This window comes from Xenopus laevis, chromosome 8L, assembly GCF_017654675.1.
Source record: "Xenopus laevis strain J_2021 chromosome 8L, Xenopus_laevis_v10.1, whole genome shotgun sequence".
Taxonomy (NCBI): Eukaryota; Metazoa; Chordata; class Amphibia; order Anura; family Pipidae; genus Xenopus; species Xenopus laevis.
The window spans coordinates 100,494,201-100,522,185 of record NC_054385.1 but is presented as its reverse complement, the minus strand read 5'-3'; the positions used below and the strand labels follow the sequence as shown (position 1 = coordinate 100,522,185).

The following is a 27,985-nucleotide window of genomic DNA, read 5'->3' as shown; positions in this document are numbered from 1 at the left end:
CGTCATACATTGTGCGCCGGCCGGACTTCACTGTTGCCAGGCTACGAAATGTGTGCGGCCTAGCGCCGAATTCTGTTCGATTTCATGGATTTCTTGGAGACGCAGCAGCCGGAGAAGGTTGGGGAAGAAGGTGTAATTTCGCACAGCTATGAGGAGGCGGTGAGGGGAATTCTTCTTGCTTTACAGCGTTGTACCCAACAGGTGAGGGTCAGGCAAAAACGAAGAAGGGGGGGAGGCGCTGCTAGAATCGTGTGTCGCTCTGCTTGGCCCATTCATTGTTGCAGCGTTTTAAATATTATGCTGTAACTTGTTGTATTGGCTCCGCCCTTCCTATAGCAACATTATAGTCTGATCGCTACAACCTGCAGTCTAATAAACTAAAGTACAGTAGAAACCCTATTTTACGTTTTTCAGGGGACCAGAAAAAAAGGTGTAAAATCCAGGAAAATGTGAAATCAGTGAAATGTATTACAACAATGTAAAATGAGGGAAATTTTAAATCAGGGGAAGTAAAATGGGGGTTCTACTGTATTTCACCAGTTCTTTGGTTATGATACAAAAATTGCCTATAGCGTGGGAGTGCTTACGTTCTCTTTTTTGTTCATTTATTGCTTCCAGAGAGCGACTCGTTCATTTGTGTTATCCGATCACATCCAATGAATAGTAAGAACAGAGCAATGGAAGCAGAGCAATATTGGGGGGGAGGGGGGGTACTGTAACTGGAAGGTGCAATGTTTGACAGGAGTGTGTGTTCCATTTCATGACAACCAATCCGAAACTTGCATTTAAACAGGTGACCAGCAAATGCAATCTAGGTGACGACCTATAGCAAACTTTGCATTTTTTACTTCATAATCCCCACTGTCCTTTACTCTTTCAGGATTATATAAATTTTCCATGTGGCCTTTGCAGCAGGAAACAATGAAACCTCTTTTATTTTAAATAGTAAGAAGTAAGGCTAGTGGAACGCTAACTTGGGCTATACAGGCCAACAGGGTTAATGTCCAGCTAGTGGTTACAGCATGGGTTACATGTGACTTAAACACTTCAGGCTAGGGCCTTCGCTAAGTGGAAGATTTCAGGTGTGGTGTAGTTTAACTACAACTCCCGCAGGCTACTGTGCAATAAAACAGGAAAAGAATGGGTACCATGCGGTTCTTGCAGTATAACAGAATAACTTATATTTGTCCGAGACAAATGATCCACAGGGTACTTACATCAATACAGAGGCATTTGCAGAATATATATGCAGACACAGAGCTGGCAGGCTCACAAATAGCTCATAGGTAGTGGCAGAATATATATAGGCACACAACTCACACAGAGCTTCAGACGTAGAGGCAGGTACATTTTCCTGCGGATGAAGTCAAGGCAGTACAGCAGACCTCCAGGCAGAAATACCTCACACGTGGTCACAATCCTTGATGGAGCACAAAGCTGCTCTTTCTGTTTTCCCCCTCTGCCTTACTCTCCTAGAGAGTCTATAACATTCTATTCCTGCCACTCCCCACCTTATCGCTCTAGAGGTACTGGCCCCTATCTCTCTAGAGGTACTGGGCCTTGCTGTACCCAGGCTCCCTGGGTACACCCAGCTGGATCAGCATCCAGAAGCCAAAAAAAGGAAGATCCACCCCTTCTCTCTCACTGGCCAATAGTACAACTATGCAATTCACATCTAACTACATGGGCATCTGCCCAGAAACTAGGGAGTTCAGGAAGGGTTAAGTTGCCATTGGTTTTCATTATTTGTGGTTTTGAGATTATTTTTTTTTTATTCAGCAGCTATCCAGTTTTCAATTTCGGCAATCCAGTTGCAAAGGGTAATTTCTAATATTTTATGATTTGTGGCACCTGTCACCCTAAGAAATAATTCCAAATCCCTCTTTATAGTGTTAGTCAAACCAAATAAATGTTTTTTGCACTATATAAATATTTGAAATCTTGCTTCCTTCAGTCTTGGGAGTCACAGCAAGCAGGCAGTCACCATTTTATGAACAATTAAGTCAAGCTTTGCATCTTTCCAAAATCTTATGTGCCAGAACGGGCAACCATATGCCCATACCCATGCACACGATGCACAGTTATAGATGCTCGGGACAAAGGGGGATGTGAGAGTGCATTGACATCTAGGAAGTGCAGAATGGAAAGTGAAAATAAAAGCCTGCTCCACCTCTATTCCTAAGGCATATGATTGACAGCTGAGATTAATAAATACCTTTATAACAGATATAGGTGAAAACAAAGAATATGGGTCTTAAATTTAATACAGATTTTTATGTCTGGGTGACAGGTCCCCTTTAATCCTTCCAGTCAGAAGACGCTCTACAAAAAGTTCACTTTTGGTTTTGTCAACAATAAGGAAATAGATGTACTTAAAATTTAAGCCAAATCTCAATTTAAAGGTATTGTATTCCCTTTCTTTAAAAAAAAACAAAAAACTGTTTCTGAAAGAATTGTGATACACCAATCTATTAATGCAAGTACCAAATTCAATCTTTACTATTGCCTTGTTGTGATTTTTTTCATTTGTTTATTTTTTTAAGCTTAAGGTGACTGAAAACTCTGTGAGATTTGACATTAACTGGGACAGTCTTCAGTGCCTGCCAGATGCCAAGCCTGCATTACTTTGCTCACTTCTTCAGCAGCACGTTGCCCACATTCAGGTATCCCACTCAGTATGTTTATTGTGTATTTATTTACATAGGAGTCACTGTAAAATAATGGTTGATCCAGTATGATAGCGATAGAACATTGAGAGACAAAAGCAGTAATCAATTGTAAAAATATGACCGTAAGGATTTAGATCACAGTCAGACCAATAGCTTACTCTAATAGGGGGATTGGCCAATGACTGCAAAATGCATCAATGATCTTGCATGGTAATCGATTGAGTATTTATAGTCTGGCCTATGTAAATGGTTTCGCAGCAGTTCACTGCTTTGATGCTGAAGCTTTTCCTGAGAAGATGCAAATTCAATAAACAGTACAAAACATACACTGACCTTTCATTAAAAGAGATGTGAACAAAATAATTGTACCATACAAGAAGATATTGTTTTTAATATGAGTTACTGGAACTACCAGAGCATTTTTGGGCTGCTTGTGCCCTGTCTTTGGGACTTAGTGCTCTGCGACAACACTTTGGAAGTAGTTTAAATAACATCAGTATTGTGCTTTTCGTCAGTTTTACACAAAAATATCTATTAAATGAACCCAGTAAGGGCATTCATGAACTAAATACTCTGGGTAGCTGTGCTGACTTCCCGCGGTTTGGACTGATCCATTAACAGGGCCCACAATTAAATTTTTTGCAAGTGTTCCGTAGATATGATTATAGAGCACAATTATGAAACGATACACATACCCATATCACTAAAATGCTTTCCTATTTAATCTTTTGTTATGTGTTATTTACTGAAGCATACCCACCATTTCCCTGATATTATTTGCTTGTCTTTTTTTTAAAACTGCTTCAAATATATAGTCCTTATTCTATGGCATAATTGAAGTGGCGTGCCTACGCTCTACATTTTGCGTGTGCACAGGTTTTGTTTCAGGTAGCATTTTTTGTTTTTCAAATTCCACCTCCAAAATGCATTAGATGAATCCCATCAAAATAATTGCGCTGTAAGTTTCACTAACAATAGCGCTGAATGTATTCTACAAATGAATTGTGAAACTCCCGCCATTACTCTATTTGGTATAAGTGCTGCATCTCATAGTAATTATCAATGCAATATTTTCTGAGTTGTGTGGGAAGAGTTTTCTAGAAAAAGAAACGATGCATTAGATGTTTGCAGCCAGGAAAACATGAATAGCATCAGCACAGTAGTAGGGTGGTACTGGCTGTAATCCCACACATTAACATAATTAACAGCAAGACACTTAAATGGCTGTTTCAATAGAATTATCTCCAAATGCATTTTTACCCAGATGTGCAACAGTCATTCTAAAACTAAATACATGTTTATGTACAAATAGATCATAAACATTTATTGACAAAGGGACACAATGTTTTTGAATATTGAATGTTGCTAACTGTCTATGATGATGAGCCCACTGTTGTATTTAGAAGGCTAATTGTTTAGCTATTGGAATAATTAACCTATAGAAAACCTTTGTAGGAATTGATAATGGGAGTGAAATGACATCTGTGACAAATCTTTGCTGCTGTATCTAAGACTAATGTTACTCTGGGTAGATTTCCAGCTGTGATTAAATGCAAAAGGCCCAAACAGCCTTCTAAATACAACAGTGGGCTCATCATCATTTACACCTTGAAGGAAGGTGTATGAGCACATCATCAGAAACGATCACTTCCGATGGCCGCTGTCCAAAAATTGTTGGCAGCATTTGCTTATCATGTGAAAGATCCAGCCAGTGCAATTTGCCTTGCAACCTACGGGTTTTTCCTCGTTGTCAAAAAATGTTTTTCTTCTCATCTGTTAAGCGGTGAATCTTGGTTAAACTGCCAGGATATCATTTGGGACATCCCTGGGCACAGCTAAACAACACAACACCATATATCCTCCAAAAGAGGCTAAGTCAGATATGTCCAGTTAGTTGGAGTATTAAGATGCTGGTAGTGTGTAGATAAGTAGCATGAAGATTAGTATAAGATTTTAGTGGAGGTATGGGATCCGTTATCTGGAAACCCGTTCTCCAGAAAGCTCTGAATTGCGTAAAGGCCGTCTCCCGTAGACTAAATTTTATCCAAATAATCCCAATTTTTTAGAAATTATATCCTTTTTCTCTGTAATAATATACTACCACCTTGTACTTGAGACAAACTAAGCTAAAATGAATCCGTATTGGAAGCAAAACCAGCTTATCAGGCTTATTTAATGTTTAAATGGTTTTCTTGTAGATTAGATCCGAATTACAGAAAGATCCGTTATCTGGAAAACCCAAGGTCCCGAGCATTCTGGATAACAGGTCCCATACCTATAGTATGAAGATGCTACTTTTATTTCAAATAATTGGTGTAGGGGGAAATAAATAAGCCCACAACTGCCAATTTTGAACAGAAATCATAACTGGAAAGCAAGTGCCTATTTAGCCAGACCAGTGTCTGACTGGGGCAGCAAGGGACCTACCAGACAAGAGCTTATATCATCGGCCCACCAACCACAAGCAAGTCCTAAGGCTAATTCTCAGCCAGTTTTTATCCGCAGGTCAAAATTTCTCATGTGAGGCACTAGCCTTAAAGGAGAACTAAAGCCTAACTAAAGAATTAGGCTAGAAATGCTGTACATTATGTTTTGGGCTTCTGTACAGCCCAAGGCAACCACATCCCTTTAAAAGTAAAGATCTGTGTCTCCAAAGATGCCCCAGTAGCTCCCCATCTTCTTTTCTGCTGATTCACTGCACATGCTCTGTGCTAATGTTATTTACTTAGCTTAGGAACCGACTCAAAATATACAGTACACATAGACTATAAGGGGCCGATTCATCAAGAGTCGAATATCGAGGGTTAATTAACCCTCGATATTCGACTAGGAACTAAAATCGTTCGACTTCGAATATCGAAGTCGAACGATTTAGCGCAAATACTTCGATCAAACGATCGAAGGATTATTCGTTCGATCGAACGATTAAATCCTTAGAATCGAACGATTCGAAGGATTTTAATCCAACGATCGAAGGAATATCCTTCGATCAAAAAAACTCAGGCAAGCCTATGGGGACCTTCCCCATAGACTAACATTGAGTTCGGTAGCTTTTAGCTGCCGAACTAGGGGGTCGAAGTTTTTCTTAAAGAGACAGTACTTCGACTATCGAATGGTCGAATAGTCGAACGATTTTTAGTTCGATTCGTTCGATTCGTAGTCGGTCGTAGTCGAAGTAGCCCATTCGATGGTCGAAGTAGCCCAAAAAACACTTCGAGATTCGAAGTTTTTTTAATTCGAATCCTTCACTCGAGCTTTGTAAATGTGCCCCTTTATGTCACAATGTAAGGCTGATTAATAATTAATACAAATAATTTCAACATGGCAGCATAGAAACCAGTGCAGCTAACATAAGAATATAGTATCAGCCTTGTAGCATCAGCTTATATTACAGGCAACCCTCAATTTCTGCTTGATAATTTGCAACAACCCCTAAGCTTAGCTGCTCAGAGCTCAGTAAGCATGTGAGTGTCGCAGACACTTTCCAAAATGGTGAACCCCTTTGTCAAGTTTGATGTTCTGGATCATTGCTGCTATTGACAAGCTGAAACTTTCCGCTGGTGCAATAAAATCAGCATATAAAATATGGCATTTTTAGCCATATTCAATTTTAGGGTTTAGTTCTCCTTTAAACATTTTCTCTTTGCAGAGAAGAATAAATGGTACTCCAATGTTTGATAAATTCATTGTTTATACATTACTACTTAAATAAACAAGTAGGCATTGTTTTTGTTTTAAATCATTTACTCACTAGACTAGAGGATGCCAGTTCAGTGTAGTCTATTGGAAATATTATATACATAGGGCACACAGCTGCTCACAAAGCATTAATCTCTACATGTTCTGTTGGTTTTGTTGTGCTCCATTTGCTAAGGCAAGCTGCATGAGAGGACAAAACAATGCTGTGGAGACAGACCGACGTGTACACTAAATAAATTCTATGAATATCTCTCCTACTTGTGCCAGGAAATTCCCCAGTAGGCCCTACTGCATTTATAATTGCAAATGTTCCCTGAGAGACTCTCCCTGCCAGCCCCATAAGAATACCAGCCTTCCTGAATCCACCTGCTTATCTGTGGCAATAAATTTGGCATCTCATTGACAGAAATCGGCTAACTAACTTTCTAGAATTTTTAAATAAAGGTTAGCAAAAACGCCGTTTTAATATTGCTAATAAATATATTGATTCTTCCCTCAAAGTGGTATCATATTACACTCCTATTACTCAAACAATTAGGGGCCCATTTATTAAACCTCAAATTTTTCTGGTTGAGTTTTTAAAGGGGGAAATTTAAAATTTTTAGAGGAAAAAAAACTTAAATTTTTAGTAGGGATGCACCGAATCCACTATTTTGGATTCAGCCGAACCCCCGAATCCTTTGTGAAAGATTCGGCCAAATACCGAACCGAATCCTAATTTGCATATGCTAATTAGGGGTGGGAAGGGGAAAAACATTTTACTTGTTTTGTGACAAAAAGTCACGCGATTTACCTCCCCACCCCTAATTTGCATATGCAAATTAGGATTCAGTTCGGCTGGGCGGAAGGATTCGGCCGAATCCTGGAATCGGTGCATCCCTAATTTTTAGAGATTTATTATACCCCAAAGCTGCTAAAAATCCGAACATACCCCATCTCAAACCTGTCGAGGTCATGTAGAAGTCAATCGCAGATGTCCTTGAAGATGTTCCTTGAAATCTTGATCCACGCTGGTTTTCATATGAGTTTTTGCATCAGTACTTCGATAAAGCTGATTTTTCTGAGCGTTTTTCAAATTAAATTCGATCAAATGTGCTATTACTTTGATTCGTACAATTCCAACGGACCTACAGTATTTGATCGAAAACTGACCTATTCGGCCAAAAAAAACTTCGACTTAATTTTGGTTGGTCTCTTTGAATTTCTAAGTTTTTCAAAATCGAAATTTGACCCTTGATTAATATGCCCCTTAGTATTCTCTGAAAAGCAGATCTTAGCTAGTCCAAATAAAGAAGCAGTTTTGCAAAAAAAAAAAAAAAAAAGCAGTTTTGCTTTTAAACCGGCTTGCTTTGTATGGATTACTAGTTGATGCATGGAGAGAAGCATATTTTGTCAATTTTCCCACTATTCAGCTTCACACAAATTACTGACTAGGACAAACCACATTTTTCTTACTTCAGCATAGGTAGTTTCACTTCAGTTCTCTGGAATGATGAATATTAGGTGGTCTTATCATTGTGCAGTTTCTACTTCTTTTTCTATTTATTTTAAACACATCCAGTGTCGATCCCATTAAGGCACCTTGACAAATTTCAATATAAAATTCTCCATTTTGCCTGGTCTGGGAGAACCATGAGCGTTTTAAAAATGTTTTTAAAAAGAATCTAATGGAGCTCACATCTACTTTATCCCAGGTCCAAACTACTGTTTGTCAGGGTTACCATGCCTCTTGAAATCCAGATTTGCTCCTTGCAGATCCTAAATGTTTCAGAGGCTGTGGAGAAAGGGGAGTCGGAGACTGTGGGGAACGGGGAGCAATGTTGCATGTATGGTGGTTATGCCCAAAAGCTCAGAGGTTTTGGAGTAGAATATTTATTATGATCTATTCTGTATTTAGCCGTTTCAAAACACCTTAGTATAGCATTTTTATTATTATTATGCAAACTAAAAACCATACCCAATTTCATCTCTGCATAGTTATCATGAAAGCCGCTAAAAGAACGCTACCTAGATCATGGAAAATTAAGCAGTTGTAGCTTGAGCCAGTTAAAAACAGAAAAGAAAATTTGATTTATGACTTGAGAAAAATGACCAGTATTCTACTTGATACCCACAAAAAATTACTGCTAATTTGGAACCCATGGATTAGATATAGTAACGATTCTTCTAATGTACTCCTTTCCTTATAGCAATAGTAATTTTATACGTAATAAGTTGGCAGATAAAGGCACTCTACATTCTATGCACCGGTTTTCTACAGCGCTCTCTGATTTGTGCATTTTTGCATCACTTTATAATCAGATCTCAGGCAGGTAACTTACACTGGAGCTTTTATTATTTAAACTACGGTAGTTTTTGATTGTGTATACAGGGAGTCCTCGAGTTACATACACCCGACTTAGATATAACTCGTACTTACAAACAGAGGCTATTGCAGTAACATACTATGGTTTGCTTGACCTTTATTAGCATTCAGCTAAACCACCTGCCCAATCCCCTCTGGCATGTGTTGTCTACTGCAGAGCACAGAAAGTTAAAAATAAATACAGGCATGGGATTGGTTATCCAGAAACCCAGAATTACGGAATGCCCGTCTCCCATAGACTCCATTTTATCCAAATAATCCAAATTTTTTTTAAAAAAAAAATGTATTCTATGTAATAATAAAACAGTAGCTTTTGCTTGATCTAAACTAAGATCGAATTAATCCTTATTGAAAGCAAAACCAGCCTATTGGGTTGACTCAATGTTTACATATTTTTCTAGTAGACTTAAGGTATGAAGATCCAAATTACGGAAAGATCCATTATCCGGAAAAGCCCAGGTCCCGAGCATTCTGGATAACAGGTTCCATACCTGTACTATCTTAAGATAAACATCTGTCTTGTTGCATTTAATAAGTAAATGTATATGTTTCAACTTACCGTATATACTCGAGTATAAGCCGAGTTTTTCAGCCCCCAAAATATGCTGAAAAACGCTACCTCGGCTTATACTCGGGTTAAGCGCAAAAACGTCTAAGAATAGTCGCCGGCGTCCAAGAATAGTCTCCAAGAATATTCACCGGCGTCCAAGAATGGTTGCCGGCATCCAAAAACAAGACGCCGGCACCTCCAATGGGAGCAGAAACCCTCAATTTTTTGATTGAAACTTACCAGAAGCTGCTGCATTTCTCAACCTAGGCTTATACTAGAGTCAATAAGCTTTCCCAGTTTTTGGAGGTAAAATTAGGTACCTTCGGCTTATACTCGGGACAGCTTATACTCGAGTATATACGGTACATAGAAATTCAACTTAAGATCAAACCTACCTATCGCTTATGTAACCCAGGGACTGCCTGTATCTACGTTGATATTTACACAATTGGATTGTTTATGATTAGTTGTATAACTGCTTCTTGAGATAACTTGAAGAACAGACATCCATAATATACTATTCTACAGATCTACTTTTGTTTTGACAATGTGGTCTTCTATGGCAACTTCATTACTGATTTGTTAACATGTGCTACTTTCCTGGATATAAATGTCTGTATACTAAAACTTGAAAAATGTATTCAAATAAAAAACAAAATTTAGATGGTGGCTGAATAGCACCCCCATATATGCCACACCTTAGCTGGTGCTTTCCTAAGCTCTGTTTAGAGCAAACAATTGATACAAGCCAAACATAGATTTATTTTATGCCACAATAGAAAGCTGAAGTAGTCCCAGGTGCATTTGAAAACCTGAGTCTTCTGCTGAAGGATAATTCGCCCTGTATTAGAAATGTGTATGTGTTTAGCAACATAGTGAAATGCATATTAGAAAGCCAGTATGATAATAAGATGTGATAAAAGGCTGCTACATGCTCTGCAAGTAGAAAAGAACAATGGTCTGTATAAATAAAGCACAGAGTACTAGCAAATCAGAAACCAAGAATAGGAAATGTTCCTCACAATATTGCATATAGTATATTAAATGACATGGTCTCTATAAGTTGGGCATTATTTATTACCTTACTTTTTAACCTCATTGTGTAATTGTTATTCGGTATAACAAATTATATGAACAAGTGTATAACATTTTTTAGTCTAATGAGCACTGTTACCTCCTGTTTTGGTCAGTATTTGCATGTATGTATATTTTTATTTGTATAGCGCTCCTTGAGGGCAAAGCACGGTAATGCAGAACAATAAATTAGTAGAACAGGGGGTCACTGCAATAATAAATACAAATAAGTACAAAAATACAATACATATAAATATAAAGTATAGTTACAATACAGATGAAGTGATTATTGTCATGGAGACAAAAGGATGGAGTCCCTGCCCTCTAGAGCTCACAGTCTAAATGGTCTAACTTTAAATAAAGAGAAATGTGTTCCCTATTTTGGAATTTAAGATAAATACAATCTAAGTTAATAAGTTAGTCAATAAACAGTGCTTAAGAAAACAGATCCTCTCATCTTCACACTGTTAAAATACTTATGGAGATTTATTTGGTGGTAGCCTTTCACCCTTGTCTTAAAGGAGAAACAAACCCTTAATTATACATTACCCTACTAAAACCCCCCTCCCTGCTCCCCCCAGTCTAGGTGTTAACCCCCGGAAAATGCCCCTACTTCTTTACTTACCCCTCGGTACAGAATCTGTTCACTGGCGCCATCTTCTTCTCTTCGGGAAGAGATCAGCGCAGTTGGAGCAATCTTTTAGTTTGCGACAACTGTGCATGCGCCGAAAGTGCTGGAATAAGACCCGAAGATTACCGAAGGGAAGAAGATGGTGCCCATTAAATCTGCTATACAGAATCTGCACTGAGGGGCAAATAAAGAGGTAGGGGCATTTACCAGGGTAACACCTAGTCTGGGGTAGAGCAGGGAGGGGAGGTCTATGTAGGGGTTTTTATAATTAAGGGTTTGGTACTCCTTTAAAGGAGAAGGAAAGCTATAGAGGCATTTTATTGCCAATAGATTAGCTGCAATAGTGCAAGCTAGAATGCTATATTTATTCTGTAGAATGTTTTACCATATCTGAGTAAAAAACTCTAGAAACTCTCTGTTTCTTTAGGATAGGAGCTGCAGTATTAACATGGTATGACATCACTTCCTGCCTGAGTCTCTCCCTGCTCTGGGCTCAGATTACAGTAGAGAAGGGAGGGGGGGGGGAGAGGAGCAAACTGAGCATGCTCTTGCCCAGGGCAATGAGGTTTAAGCTGAAGGCAGGAAGTCTGATACAGAAGCCCATGAGTACACAATAGAAGGAAAGAAATGCTGTGTTTCTTTTGACAGGGGACTCAGAGCAGCATTACTTTTAGGGTTTACTGGTATATTTAGGTGGACCTTTCTGATAAGGCTTACTTAGTTTTAACCTTTCCTTCTCCTTTAAGGCACAAGAGTGGAACAAGCTTGGTCATTTCTATTTCTAATAGATACAAATACTTTTATAATAAATATACATTTTGTTCTATAGCCTTTTATAGACAAGCTGCAGGCTCTGGTAAAGGAAGACGTTCATCGAAATGATAGCTCTGCAAAAACACAAAATGTTGCAGAGAAGGGAGACCATGAATTGATGGACATTGAGGCTGATGGAAAGATTACACCGGAATCTAGTTCAGATGAATTCTTACGAACAAGTGATTGCTTTGACCCCTCAGTGGTACAGATAAAGGCAAAAAAATCAGAGGTATGTTTTGTTTTGGTCTGTGGTTTTCTTTTTATATTTATTACTATAGAACACATAGAATAATATATGCTTTGATGAACAATGCCTGTTTCTTTATCCCACATGCACTGTTCTTAGCATGCAATTCCAGAAATTCATTGGAATACATACAGTTGCCTTGAAAGCCTTGATCTGATTTTTTTTGTTAGATTGGGAACTTACCTGTGCAATACACCTGGTTACCCTTGCATGGTTATACACAGTTATGTGAAATGAACAGTACACACTGCTACACAGAGTTGTTGGACTGCCACAAAATGTGTAACGGCTCGCATTTCCCCTCTATTTTTGACAAAAAAATATATTTTTTCACAGAGGGGGAAACAAAGCGTTTGCTATCACCCAACTGTTTCCCATTTGTTTTTCTTCTTTCTTTGCCACAGCTAGCAATACGAATAATAATGCATTTGCATAATATCATACAAGCACCATACTGCAACAACATTCTTTTTATACAATAATAGGAACAGTTTTTCAGTAAAGCCTCTAGAATAGACACACTGGTTACTGGGTAGAAGGGTTTGGTGAACTTTTTTGCATTGTTCAATTAGCTGTGGAATAGTAACCATGATTGGTAGTCTCATTCACTGCTGTACACATGAGTACTAATTCAGTATGTATTCAGTCCCCATAGACGCAAAGATTTTTGTTGCCGAACGACCGATTTTAGCGAAGTTCGACCAATCCTTTTAAATTATCGTGCAGCTAGTGGGATTTGAACGATCGTACATCTTACGATTTTTCAGCCGACATCTGTCAGAAAATTGGTCGGCCAGGTTAAAAAATCTTTGTCGCATAGGATCACCACTAGTTTAAAGGGGGGGTATGGGGTGCTACAACCACTGAAGCTATGCCACAGCTCCTGGCTAAATATACAATATCAAAACGGGGGTTGTGGGAGCACTCTAAAGGCTTTAAAGTGTATATATATATATATATATATATATATATATATATATATATATATATATATATATATATATATATATATATATATATATATATGTGTGTATATATGTGTGTATATATATATATATATATATATATATATATATATATATATATATATATATATATATATATATATATATATATATATATATATATATATATATATATATATATATATATGTGTGTATATATGTGTGTATATATGTGTGTATATATGTGTGTATATATGTGTGTATATATATATATATATATATATATATATATATATATATATATATATATATATATATATATATGTATAATAAATGCTATTGCATATGTACCCAAAACAGGGGTTATTTTGTTACAAAGTTATGATCATAAAATTGATAAGCCACCATAACTTTGTAACAAAATAACCCCTATTTGGGTACATATGCAATAGCATTTATTATACTTGTATATATACTTTAAAGCCTTTAGAGTGCTCCCACAACCCCCCTGTTTGATATTGTATATTTAGCTGGAAGCTGTGGCATAGCTTCAGTGGTTGTAGCACCCCATACCCCCCCCCTTTAAACTAGTGGTGATCCTATGCTTTTAAAATTGGGCGTTTGTTTTGGGAATATCTCTCCTTTAAAAGCCTGATTGCTGGCTGGGGAGGATTGAGCCCTCAGTGAAAAAACAGCGTTCAATGGACATTGATTACAGGTAATGCTAGAATGCACATAAAAAATAAAACAAGTTAGGGACCGCCATTCGGGGTTTACCTTGACTTGGTATGGTGGCTTATCAATTTTATGATCATAACTTTGTAACAAAATAACCCCTATTTGGGTACATATGCAATACCATTTATTATACTTGTATATATACTTTAAAGCCTTTAGAGTGCTCCCACAACCCCCCTGTTTGATATTATTTTTATATATATATATAATATATTCCAAAGAGATCCACACTCACAGTTAAATGTTTTTATTGCAGTGCTACAGACTGACGTTTCGGCCTACCCTAAAGCCTTTCTCAAAGTAACTAGTTACCACTTAACATGCAATATATACATGATCTGGAGGGAAAACGGCAGTAGTGATGACGTCAGGCAATTGTCACACAGAAGTCACCGCCAATAAATATACTTCATTATATATATCCTTTCCTCGAAATAGCATTAGTCCCATAAGTATTTATATACCCAAAGCTCCTAAATGGATTACATGAAAACCAGTTCATCTATTATTTGTACAACTAATAAACTGTTAAAAACAGACACAAAGTAGCAATATTAAGTTTTAGATATATTATACAATAAGTTACAAAAACTGTGTTGCAAACGATGCTACTGTGTGAAACTCAATCAAGGTAATGCTCATCCTGCCTCTGAACTATAGTATCTTTCCTATAGTGGAGAAGTCGTGTTGGCCCTCGAATATACTTGTTAAACTCCCTTAAACCCAAACTCTACACACTGTCTGCATTAACCCGAGGTATCTCCGCATACGAAAATAAAGTTTAATATAAGCTTCGGCATACTGAAATAAGATAAATATAATCTAAATACAATCAATTAAATATTCTGTACCTTTTCTGAACTATTCAAGTTTATTTTCACTATCCCTCTCTGAGCATCTGTTTCTCTTCGTTCTGTCTTCATGTAGCCGTTAGGTGTCAGATATTCATTGACATTTATGTCCACTATGTATTATTGGGGGGTGTTTCCTTTCCTGGGAGATGAATTAGAGCTCACTCAAATAACGGATTCCAGTACAAAGAAAATCTAACAAAATAACTGCCTTTTGCACAAATCCTACATGTAGAGAGACATGATATCTGGTGATTTTAATAGAGTAAACGAACTCTAATACATATTCTAGGCAAAATCGGCTCCCCTATAAGATATATTGGATCTAACTGTCCATGAATATCTGACACCCAACTCCTGCATGAAGACAGAATGAAGAGAAACAGATGCTGAGAGAAGTGAAGATAAACTTGATTATTTCAGAAACGATACAGAATTTTTAATTGAACGTTTCTTATTTCAGTATGATGAAGCATATATTGAATTTTCACAATAGTTCCCCTTTAAGCAGTTGATATAATGTGCATATTCTGTGTAGCTCAAATTGCCTTGTATGATCTCCAGTGTGCTCTTCAAAGCTCTTCCATGCCTTGGCTTTTAGAGCTTCATTTTCAAATGTCCAAAATCAAAGCAGCTTTTTAAAACGGATTGATGGAAGTATATACATGCACTGCTTGGAGGTTTTAACAGGCAATTCCCACTCCCTCCCTTATTCCATTTCTCTTGCTGGCTCTTTCCCTGTAGATCGACAGAAGGATATTGGCATTCATCGAGAGAAAGCAAGCTGAGATCAATGAAAACAACGTCCGGGAGTTCTGCAATGTTATTGATTGTAATCAAGGTAAGCGCTCCTGCAGTCTTTCCATTTCTCAGTTGGCTGTCAGATGCATGGCTAGAGATGCGCGCTTTCTCTGAACCGCTGCTTTGTAGAGCCAGTAGTTCTTTGATTTATGTTGCAAATAATGGGTGGTTTAAATTAATACAGAAGCTGTACTTTCATGTTATTTGTACATTAAGAGAAGGTAGTATGCTTGTCAGTAAAAGGAATGAGACGCTGCTTTTGAACCAGATCTCTTATTGTGTGTTTGGACATGTAACAAATACTGTAGTGTGCAGAGTGACTGTGATAATGGGGTTTCATACAGTGATGTTTCTTTTCATTTCTGCTAAATTGCCATTGCTTTACAGAATCACTGGGTATATAAAAGGAAACTATTGCGAAATTTGTCCAAAGCATGTTGTAATTTTACTTTAAATTCTGAAAAAGTTATGTCTAGTTGTGCTTACTTTCCAAGTATTCTTCAAAGAACTAATGTCTCTTTGCAGCAGTTGATTGTTGCCATTGGAGCTTCCTTTAGTTATTATCCAACAATTTACACCTGCTTTTCTTGGTGCTGTACTAACGATACAATTACACGGCATATTCAGGAATCTGGTTGGCCAAACTCTGTGCCTTCTAGATATATAAATCAAGGGGTCTACAAAAATTCTGTTCATATTAGAACCATGAAGCTGTTTATTTCTTCATTTGTGCAAGTTAAATGTATTTCCTGAATGCTTGTGACTGGGAATTTTCTGAATAACGGATCTTTCCATAATTTGGATCACCATACCTTAAGTCTGCTAAAAAATTATTTAAACATTAAATAAACCCAATAAGATTGTTTTGCTACCAATCTGAATCATTCAGCTTAGTTACCATCTGTTTTTTTACAGACAAGAAGGAAATCCGTTTAATTGTTTGCTTAAAATAGTCTATGGGATATGGTCTTCCCATAATTCAGAGCGTTATGGATAACTGGTTTCTGATTAGGAATTCTATAAATAAAATGATACTTAGGAGCATGTTTACTAACATTGGAGACAAACCTCACCGATAATGTTGCCCATAGCAACCAAACAGCAATTAGATTTGTATAGTCACTTACAAGTTAGAAAACCAAAGCAATGATCTAATTGATGTTTGTCTCTAATATTAATAAATACCAATATGTAATAAAATGCACTGACATTGCCTAGGAGTAGTAACCCATAGCAACCAATAGGAAGTTTGCTTTTAAACAAATGACCAGTAAATGCTACCTGCTTAGTGGTTGCTATGGGTTCCTGCACCTGGGTAAACTCCATGCCTTTTATTGCATAACTCCATTAGAGTCTTGCCTTTAAATGTAGTAGCTTGTATCGCAATGTGAGTTTTTAAGCAGGTTTTAACTGTTTTTTCCTCTACAGAAAACAGCTGTGCTAGAACAGATGCAGTTTTTACACCATATCCTGGATTTAAGAGTCATATTAAAGGTTCCATTTCTCCATTATTCCTTATCACATTTACATATAATTATGTAAAAGGGCTTCAAAAAGGGCTGATGTTTGTTGTTTGTATCGCTTAAGTTTCTAGAGTTGTGAACACTTATGGACCACAAACTAGAAAGGAAAATACAGTGGCTCCAAGGTTAAGACCAAATCCTCTCCAACTTGAGTGTGGGAATCAGGCTGTGGAAGAAAGACTCCAAAACATTGAATCTCACTTGCGGTTGCAGAGAGGTATTGGCTAATTTTTAAACTTATATATTTTTTTTTTTAAACTTAGATTTTCATTTTTCAGCAAGATTCTTTTAATTTTAAGAATGCTGAAAGCAAGTCACAGTATTCACTGGTTCTGTGTTAAAGGAACAGTAACACCAAAAAATTTAAGTGTTTTAAAGTAATGAAAATATCATGTAGTGTTGCCCTGCACTGGTAAAACTGATCTGTTTGCTTCAGAAACACTATTATAGTTCATATAAACAAGCTGCTGTGGAGCAATGGCGGAAATTGAAAAACGGCTATATGGTACAGGTTAACTAATGGATAACAGATAACACCATTAGACAGACAGAGCTTATCTGCTATCTGCTGTGTAACTTGAGCTTTTTCTCCTTTGAATGGCTGCCCCCATTGCTACACAGCAGCTTATTTATATAAACAATAGTAGTGCTTCTTAAGCAAACACAGTAGTTTTACAAGTGCAGGGCAATACTGCATTAAATTTTCATTACTTTAAAACACTTCTTTTTTGACGTTACTGTTCCTTTAAGTAAAAATACACTTTTATGGGGGAATTACTGATTTCCAGTTCACCCTATACCTGCCCATCTATAAACTCGTTGTGCAACTTTTCTTTTTAATCAGGAAATTTCAGATTATTCTTGCAGCTAGTGCCATATTTGCAACAGCACACACATTTACATTATTTTTGGTCTCTTCCACAATAAGATTGTATTCTATATATGGATATACTGAATCCAAAATGTTTGCATTCCTCCAAACACAAAACCAAATCTGAACATTTATTTGCATGTCACAAATGATTAAAAAATAGCATTTTATCGTGTACAAAAAAAAACATTTGAGTTCTTCAAAAAGTGATAGGATTTGTTGTGTTGCGGAACTGCAACAACCGGAGACGACTTGAGGTGAAAAGATAAAGTTTATTTGAAACGAGCTCCGTGGATTCTAAACTCACACAGAACCCTGAAAAAGAAATCAGAGTTTTATAAATTTGACATCAGAGCTTACGGCATAAAAGGGTGTTACCATTACGAGAGCATAGAGATATCTAATCACAGCACAAAAAAACAGAACTGCTCAAATAACCTATAAGATCGTTATACAGAATTTTATTCTTTCTCAGTTGCGTCCCTAATTCTTTAGGCAAATGCAGAAGTTCCCAAACTAGGTGGCTGGACCCTGTCTGGAAAGTTTTGAGCAGGGGCTGGAGTCCAGTTAAGGCAGGGATCCCCAACCTTTACAACCCGTGAGCAACATTTAGAAGTAAAAGGAGTTTGGGAGCAACACAAGCATGAAAAATGTTCCTGGGTGCCAAGTAAGGGCTGTGATTGACCATTTAGTAGCCCTATGTGGAATGTGAACCTACATTGAGGCTCTGTTTGGCTGTACACCTGGTTTTAATGCAATAAAACTTGCCTCCAAGACTGTAATTCAAAAATAAGCTCCTGCTCTGAGGCCACTGGGAGGAACATCCAAGGGGTTGGAGAGCAACATGTTGCTCGCGAGCTACTGGTTGGGGATCACTGAGTTAAGGAATGATTTGGGGTGAATGACTTTTGCCTTGCTGGATACCACTGACAATGTAGCTTGAAGGTCAGCTGAGATAAGAATTAGAACGAAAACATATTGGCTGTCCTAGATGGTCTAATACTGTGGCGAGGTGATTGATAATCCATTTTTCTCTTGCCTAATTGGGGGACACAGGCACCATGGGGATGAAGATCCTGCAGCTGGAGAATGGACACTAACTTGTTAACTTGTGACTCCTCCTCCTGCTCTGGGCTTCATCCCCTGCCTCCTCCTGTTACTTCCAGTTTTCTTTAGTGTCCTCAGAAGGAGAAGACACAGGATTTTTGTGGCTGGAGCAGGTGATCAAGGACTCCGGTCAGATCATGCCACATTAAGGGCCACTGATCCATTCAAGAGCCCTTCCAGCTGACTGAGTATTTCTCTGCCCGACAGCCTTCCCGCTCTACGGAGGACTGCAGGCTTGCTCCCAGTTCCCCCTGCACTGGATTCCCGCTCTACGGAGGCTGCACCAGTGGTATACACCTTATCTGGTGTTATACGCATATGTGTTTATTTATAGGTTTATATACTTGTATTTAAAAATATATAATAAGCACATATCTATTTCAGGGTGGCAGATTTACAACATATAGGGCATATCGTCAGCTGGCTACACTTGGTGAGTATACTCTCCTCTTTCCCCCATCATAACTTTACGTGCTTCCTTCCCTGGGCTCCCTTTTAGGTAGTGTGTTTGTGCGCGGACAGGGTCCCTTTTTTATTCGTTGTGTGCGCATGGTTTCTAAGCCTTCCCTGTGTTCCCCGCTATTCTAGCTCTACTGGTGCGCCTATTCGCGCCTTCCTGCTTCCCTCACTTCCGCCCACGCTGGCGCCCTAATTCTCTCGCGCACTTCCGGTGCGCGCCTTCTGTTCAGCGCATTCCGGCTCTATTCTCAGCTTGGCGCTTCTTCTTGAGCTACGTACGGCGCCTTGACTCCGGTTGTTTGCGGCTCTTCTCTACAGGCGGCTCCTTCTTAACGCGCTTTCACTGCACACTGCCCACAGGGACCCGATTGTACTGAGGTACAGCTTAACAGCTTTTTCTACAGGCAAGTACTTACTACTTACTATGCCTCTGTGTTTGGGGAAGGATATAAGGGATGTTTCCTTGGGGATCTAATGCTATTCCCCCCCCCTCCCTTCTTCTCTCATACTACAGAGCACATCTTTGCAACCAAGATCTGCCTGTCATCCCTGCCAAGGGTATCCCCTGCCTCCTTCTCTCTTTAAAGTTTTAGTACTTAAATAAAAAAAAAAAAAAAAAAAAAAAAATTGAGAGAAAGAAAAAGGTTTTTTATGAGCATTATGGCAGACAAAACTGAAGAGCCCAGGATACCAAAATCCTCAGCTCAATCTCGTAAGGCCAATCAGGTCTCTTATCTGGCTTGTACTTTCTGTAAGACCAAATTTCACACAGCTTCTGCCGAGTCTGTGTGTGTGGACTGTAGTTCCAAGACCCTACCCTCTTCTGACACTACAGAAGCTGATTTAGTTAGGGCCCTGTCCCTCTCACTCGCAGGCATCCAAAATTTAGCCCGCATACCCGAGACTTTAGACAAAGTCCTCGAACGCTTGTCTCAGCCACAGGTTCCTGACTGTAGACCCTCAGGCTCGAAGCGTCCCACTACCTCCCCTCCTGACTCTCCAAGGGCGGCTATGTCCCCTTCCGATGAGGATGGACAACTACAGTCTGAGGGTGAGTCTGACCAGGACCTTGATCCTGAACAAGATATGCCTAGAACTCAAAAGGAGGTTGAAGGCCTCATTCAGGCGGTACTTTCTACCCTTAATATTGAAGATACTGTTTCCACTGCAGAACCTGCAAAGAATATCTTCAAAAGACAAAAGAAGCGTTCGGCCATATTTCCAGCATACGAGCAATTAGAAGAGATAATCAAATCTCAATGGAAGACTCCTGACCACAGGGTTCAAATTTCTCGCCGCTTTTCTCAGACTTACCCCTTCCCACAGGAGTGCACAGAGCTATGGGCGTCACCCCCAATGGTGGACCCTCCTGTTTCTAGACTGTCTAGGAATACTACCATTCCTGTAGCTGACGCTGCAGCGTTTAAGGACCCTATTGATAAACATCTTGAAGGCTTTTGTAAATCTACCTTCACTGCGACGGGTACTGCTTTTCGTCCTATTTTCGCTATCGCCTGGGTTGCTAAGGCAATGGAAGTTTGGGTTGAACAAGCGGCCCAGTCGATAGGTTCTGAAGACCCAACGACAGACAATCTCCTCTCACAGATTGCTGATGCGACTACCTACATCTGCGATGCAGCCCTTGATGCAGCAAAAATGGTGGCCCAAGCTTCAGCCCAATCTATTGCTACCCGTCGGTTCCTTTGGCTGAAAACTTGGTCGGCAGATCTAACTTCTAAGAGATCCCTGGTCAGCCTCCCCTTCCAAGGTAAACTTCTATTTGGGGCAGAACTGGACAAGATTATCTCTCAGGCTACAGGCGGTAAGAGTACACTACTCCCTCAGACCAGAACCAGGAGAACTACTTTTAAGAGACGTCCCTTTTTTCGCCCCTTTCGCCAGACTCAAGGGCACAAGTCTCACACGGAAAAGACCAACTCCAACTTTCGTTCCCGTTTCCAGAACAAACAACGTCCCAGTGGCTTGCCCTCGCGCGGTCCATCCAAGCCCTCTCAGGATAAGCCCAGCACAGCCTGAAGGGGTGCCCACCCCCGAAGAGATCCCTGTGGGCGGACGCCTCAAATCCTTTCGGGAGGTGTGGTCAAACAAAGTAAAGGACCGCTGGGTTCTACAGGTGGTCTCGCAAGGCCTTCTTATAGAATTCACCCAACCCCCACCCCAACGATTCTTCATATCCCGTCTTCCCACACACCCGTCCAACCGGGCACAGTTCCTTTCGGTGGTTCAAGCTCTCGCAGCAGCGGGAACTATCCAACCCGTTCCAGCTCCTTACAAGGGAAAGGGGTACTATTCCAATCTCTTCACTGTACCCAAGAAGGACGGTTCTCTACGACCAGTACTGGACCTCAAGTCTCTCAATCCGTTTGTCAGACACTGTCACTTCAAGATGGAGTCCATTCAATCAGTTCTCAACTCCATGGAGCTGAACGAATTCATGACAGTGATAGACGTCAAGGATGCATACCTCCACATCCCAATCCACCCATCCCATCACCGGTTCCTCAGATTTTTCGTAGACAGGCAACACTGGCAGTTTGTCGCCCTACCCTTTGGTCTATCGTCCGCCCCTCGCACCTTCACCAAGGTGATGGCAGCTACATTGGAAACCCTTCGCATCGCAGGGATCTCGGTCATCCCCTATTTGGACGATCTTCTCATAAAAGGCCCGTCGGCGGAAGTCGCCTCCAGCCACACCTCTCTTGTTCTCAAGACCCTAACAGAATTCGGCTGGCTCATCACCAGTCAGACAATCTCTGGTTTGGTGGCTCCTACCACGTCGCACGTCCCTGGGCAAACCCTTCCCCAGTCATCAATGGACAGTACTCACGACAGATGCCAGCCTTTCGGGGTGGGGAGGTGTCCTGGGTCAGAGGACAATTCAGGGTCTCTGGACAGCGGAGGAAGCCTCGCTGTCGATCAATCTCCTCGAACTCCGAGCCATCAGGTACTCCTTAGAAGGGCTAGCCCCATTCCTCAGGGGTCACCCGATTCGAATTCAGTCGGACAACGTCACCGCTGTGGCGTACGTAAACCACCAGGGGGGCACAAGAAGCCCAGCTGCCCTGAAAGAAGCAAGTTCCATCCTACGGTGGGCAGAGACTCATGTTCCAGAAATCTCCGCGGTACACATTCCCGGGGTAGACAACTGGATTGCCGACTACCTCAGCAGGGAAACATTAGACCAGGGAGAGTGGAGCTTACATCCCGATGTCTTCCAGTCAATTGTAGACAGGTGGGGACTTCCAGAGGTAGACCTCATGGCGTCTCGGGACAATCGGAAAGTGTCAAGATTCGTGGCCAGAAGTCTCGACCCTCTTGCTCTCGGGGTGGACGCTCTAGTCATCCCATGGCCTTTCGCCAAGGTTTACATCTTTCCCCCGCTGGCCTTGCTCCCCAAGGTCATCAAGAAGATAAAGCGAGAAAGAACTCTGACCATTCTGGTCGCTCCCTACTGGCCGCGGAGAGCCTGGTTTGCCGAGGTGGTGAAGCTGGCTCGGGAGGATCCGCTTCGACTTCCAAGAAGAGTAGATCTTCTCACCCAAGGTCCAGTTGTCCACCCGAATTCACATCTGTGGGCTTTAACGGCTTGGCTCTTGAGACCTTAGTGCTGAAACGCAAGGGCGCGCCTCCGGATGCCATACCTACCATGCTGCGGGCTCGCAAGCCGGTTTCCGCCAAGATCTACCACAGGGTCTGGAAGACTTTCATCTGCTGGTGTGAGGCCAGGGGTGTTAACCCACAGGGGGCTGACGAGAAGGTTATCCTTTCCTTTCTGCAGGACGGCTTGTCGAAAGGATTGGCATTGAGCTCTCTGAAGGTTCAAGTTTCGGCCCTCTCCATTCTTTATCAGAAGAAGCTTGCTATGAAGTCCAACATTAAAACGTTTCTTCAGGGCGCCATGAGGATTGTACCTCCCTATCGGTCACCCGTACCCCCTTGGGACCTCAATTTGGTTCTGTCGGTGCTTCAAGAAGATCCTTACGAACCTCTAGACTCCGTTCCCTTGCCGTCCATGACTGAGAAGGTGGTCTTCCTACTAGCTATCACTTCAGCCCGCAGAGTATCCGAGATTGCTGCATTGTCGTGTAAAGCTCCTTTCACCATCTTTCACAAGGACAAGGTTGTATTACGTCCGACCCCGGATTTCCTACCTAAGGTCGTTTCTGATTATCACTTAAATCAGGATATAGTCGTACCGTCGCTATGCCCAGACCCGAAGAATCCGGCTGAGCGTAAGCTACACACTCTGGATGTGGTTCGTGCACTCAGGATTTACTTAGACGGCACCAAGAGCATCAGACGAGTGGACGCTCTCTTTATTCTGCCCAACGGCCCAAGACGGGGAACCAAGGCTTCCAAGGCCACCATTGCCAGGTGGATTCGTTCCACGATTGTCAGAGCTTATGCAGTCCGTGGTCGTCACCCTCCGCTGAGGGTCACAGCACATTCTACTCGATCTGTCAGCACCTCCTGGGCGGTTCGACATCAAGCATCGGCTGAACAGATATGCAGAGCGGCCACTTGGGCTTCCCATCATACTTTCACGCGATTTTACAGGTTACACACACAGGCTTCGGCAGAAGCTGTTTTTGGGAGAAAGGTGCTCCAGACCGTTGTTTCTGAGCATTAGGGGTGTATACAGTGTCCCGCCCCCTGGGATTGCTTTGGGACATCCCCATGGTGCCTGTGTCCCCCAATTAGGCAAGAGAAAGAGAGATTTTTGTACTTACCGTTAAATCTTTTTCTCTTGTCCTATATTGGGGGACACAGGCCTTCCCTCCCTGCTTTTGACACTGTTCATTCTATGTACATAGTTCCTCTACAAATTTTTGGTTATGTTTCTGGTTGTTGAGGGGTATCTTGTGTTCCTCTTCTGTTTTGGGTTGCTTTGCTCCTTCTTCGGTTAAAACTGGAAGTAACAGGAGGAGGCAGGGGATGAAGCCCAGAGCAGGAGGAGGAGTCACAAGTTAACAAGTTAGTGTCCATTCTCCAGCTGCAGGATCTTCATCCCCATGGTGCCTGTGTCCCCCAATATAGGACAAGAGAAAAAGATTTAACGGTAAGTACAAAAATCTCTCTATTTCCTTTTTCTGTTATCTTTGTTATGAGCTAAGTGGTCCCTTAACAACAAACTAAAAATGTCTTGTGATCCACTAGCACACATAAGGCCCAACACGCACGCATGCCATTATAGCACTTTGTCTCCGGTCTAACTACTTTGAAACCTAAAACATGTATTAGTGTATTTATTGCCATAAAAGCTGCCAACTTGCTTATAAAATGTATGTAGTTCAGAAACTCAATCACTAATGAATGTTATTTCTATAATAATGCAGGCGGGCCTGTGCCAAAAGATGTGTACCAGAGAATTAAAAGGCTAGAAGACCGGATATTGGAGTTGGAAGGCATTTCACCAGAATATTTTAATTCTGTAGTGAGTAACTTTCAGTTTCTTTGTTTTAACGCTAAACTTATGATCAGTCCCACAACCTTCTGGCTGCAGTGTGTTGTGTTGCTAATGGAACTTGATCTGATCCCACAAGCTTCTGTTTTTTGGGAAAATGTTTCTGTGGAAAAAAAGGAATAGTCAACAAGCAATGCATAGTAATCTGGCTTGTTTTTGGTACTGCGATCTGACGTTCATTAATATTCATTGTAACATCTGTCACATAAAAATCATGATCTGTTTGCATCAAGGGTAATCCTTTTTAATATATTTTCTGTTTAAGAGGATACCTTTTTTTATGAACACTAAAATGTGTTTTCCCTAGTCAATATATGCAGCTGGTCACATCTACTCTTCTTGTCAAAGACCTTTACTGTCTTCCGCAGTGTATGTAAAAGCTCAGACTTTGCCACTTCCATTAAAAAGTGTTGCCCATTTGAACAATGCACGATTTTAAGCTGAAGTGAAAATGATAATATATCAAAAACAAAAACTGCACAACAAGATTAGGTGATTCATGATATAATGTCCATATACGTTACATCTAGAACAGAATCTGTGGCTTTTCATGTTTTGAACTGTCTCTTAAAAAAAAAAAAAAATCTGATCTTTTTTTTTTTTTTCACTTTAATCAGGATATTTCCAAAAAGCGGAAAGCACCCCAAACATCAGAGGTAAGGATTGAAATGTCAGGGTGTGCTGTGCATAAGATCTTCATTTATAAGTGTTGATAAGATGATTAGTTGCAGAACAATACAACACAAAGGACACGTTTCACTTATTTCCTTACACAGCACAAACAATTCTACCTTGTGGTTTAAATTTTAAAGCAACTAAACTTATTATTTTAAGTTGGCACAGATAGTTCATCATCTGAGAACTATACAAACCCCATAGAAGTTCTCTTATGGCAAAATATCTGTTCAGTCTTTGATAAATATGCCCCTAGGAATGAAATGTGTTTAGCTTTTACGGTATACATTATTTGGCAATGTTCCTGCCTCTAAATGTGTTTTTTCCTAAAGATTGATTAATAGGCGCTCATAAACGTACAGGGTTAAATTATAAAACTTAATGGTATGCTGTAGCACAAAACAAAAATTGGGGTTATTGCTGTTTTGGAAGTGCAAACACATGGCACTTCTCTTACTAATAATCAAATTGTGTCCTAGTCATACACAATTATGGTTTTATGGGTATTCTTCAGAACTGTATAGTGTGCCTGGCTGAAGTCTATTTATATTTAACTTCAGCTTTTTAATTTTTCAGAACTATTCTTTGGCAGAAATTGACCAAAAGATTAAAACCCTCAAACAGTCCCTTCTGCAAAAGAGCAGCAGGTTCAATGCAGAAGCAATGCAGACTTGAACTTTGCTGGGAATCTTGCCTGGATTAACTGATGAACTGGATAAACCACAATGATCAAGATGTTTTTGGGCTCGTATGATATTCATATGACTAGTGTCCTCAAAAGTATTATCATTTGTCCTGCAAATCAAATTAGGGCAACTTTTTTCACTTCAATGGTTGCAAAAATACAACTTCTCTGGCTGGCAAATGTTGCCGTTTGCACCTTGAGAAATGGATGCTATATTTCCTGTTCTGTAAATAGCTGTTCCATTCTTCTCTTTACATTTTCAACTATTTATGGTATGATGCATTGCTTTCCAGTGTTTACTTATCCTTTCATCTGTAAATCAAGCATGACTCTGTATGACTGTAATACCCAACTTAAAGGAGGCGTTTATCATTAAGTTAGTGTTTAATATGAAATTTTCCTTTTATTATGAACTTTTCAATTGCTCTTTGTTGTTTACCTTTTTTTTATTTTTTTCAAATGTTGTTCTACTTCTTTCCAGCTTCCAAATAGGGGTAACTGACCCCATAAGTCAGTAAACTATTTCTCTATTTCTCTTACTTTTTATTACTTCTCTTTCTATTCATGCCCTCTCCCTATAATTCTTCCTGTCACTTATTTGAAAAAAATGCCTGCTTGCTGGGATAAATTGGACCGTTGCAACCAGATAACTGCTAAGATTCCAAACTTCTGAACATAAAGGTAAAACATAAATAAAAAAACGCAAAAAATAATTAATAATGACCAATTGGGGTCATGTTTTAGAATAGCACTATCTGCATCATGTTAAAGTTGGCAATAGACGTAGAGATCCACTCGTTTGGTGATGTGGCCAAACGAGAGGATCGCTCCCCGATGTGTCCACATTGAAGTGGGTAATATCGGTTTGATCCTATTGTGGGCCCTAGAGCCCAACAATGGGATCATAATGGATCCGATATGGGTGGCCCGATCGCGGGACCGCATAGATGCGGCCGCAATCCAACGGGATTTATAAACCTGTCCGATCGAGATCTGGCTGACTTTCGATCAGGGAAGCCCATCGGATGGCCCCGCACATGGGCCAATAAGCTGCCAACTTGGTCTGTCGACTGCTTTTATTGGCCTGTGTATGGAGGCCTTTAAAGTTAATTTATAGGTGAACTACCTTTTTAAGACTTTATATTCCTTTATATAACCAAAATGGGAGACTCGCTTTTGGTTGGTATGAAACTCGCCACGATGATAAATGTACAGACAGAGTAAAATGAAATGAAGCGCATCCTTCAATATGAGCCTATTGATGCCAGTGACAGTAGATAAGCTGCCGTACATTGTGTGTCCATGATGTTGGAGCCCTTTTATTAACAACAGCCGATGCATGCTCCTTTGTTCCATCTGTACCTGCAAAGTGTAACAAGCTTTTTGTGCTTTTGTTTGTATGTATCATGGAAGTGTTCTGTGTAAAAGCACAATAAAGAACGTTAAATCTAAAATATGTAACATGTTGGTGTGTCCTGCTTATTAAAGTCCATATTGTTTTTGTTATAGGTCTTTTTGACTGTTCATCAGTCTGTTAAATTGCAATTGCTCATAAATCACATGCCAGCAACATGGTTTGTTTTTTTTATAATTTCATATACAGTGGTGTGAAAAACTATTTGCCCCCTTCCTGATTTCTTATTCTTTTGCATGTTTGTCACACTTAAATGTTTCTGCTCATCAAAAACCGTTAAGTATTAGTCAAAGATAACATAATTGAACACAAAATGCAGTTTTTAAATGAAGGTTTACGTTATTAAGGGAGAAAAAAACCTTCAAATCTACATGGGCCTGT

At 39.9% G+C, this 27,985-nt stretch overlaps 1 protein-coding gene across 4 annotated transcripts; it reads left to right on the top strand.

The window, feature by feature from the left end:
* mbip.L (MAP3K12 binding inhibitory protein 1 L homeolog) lies at window positions 1-27,644 on the top strand. 4 transcript variants are annotated; one of them, XM_018231141.2, is made up of 10 exons: window positions 1,804-1,820; window positions 2,291-2,402; window positions 2,544-2,663; window positions 11,818-12,033; window positions 15,329-15,425; window positions 16,814-16,879; window positions 16,973-17,125; window positions 24,703-24,800; window positions 25,448-25,486; window positions 26,082-27,644. In XM_018231141.2, the coding sequence occupies exons 2-10, from the start codon at window positions 2,367-2,369 to the stop codon at window positions 26,178-26,180; spliced, it is 924 nt and encodes a 307-aa protein (XP_018086630.1). In that variant the 5' UTR covers window positions 1,804-1,820; window positions 2,291-2,366; the 3' UTR covers window positions 26,181-27,644. The 4 variants fall into 4 exon arrangements, with proteins under 4 accessions (XP_018086631.1, XP_018086629.1, XP_041429255.1 ...); XM_018231140.2 differs by lacking the exons at window positions 1,804-1,820; window positions 2,291-2,402 and adding an exon at window positions 2-201; XM_041573321.1 differs by lacking the exons at window positions 1,804-1,820; window positions 2,291-2,402 and adding an exon at window positions 3-159.
* The last annotated feature ends 341 nt before the right edge of the window (window positions 27,645-27,985 follow it).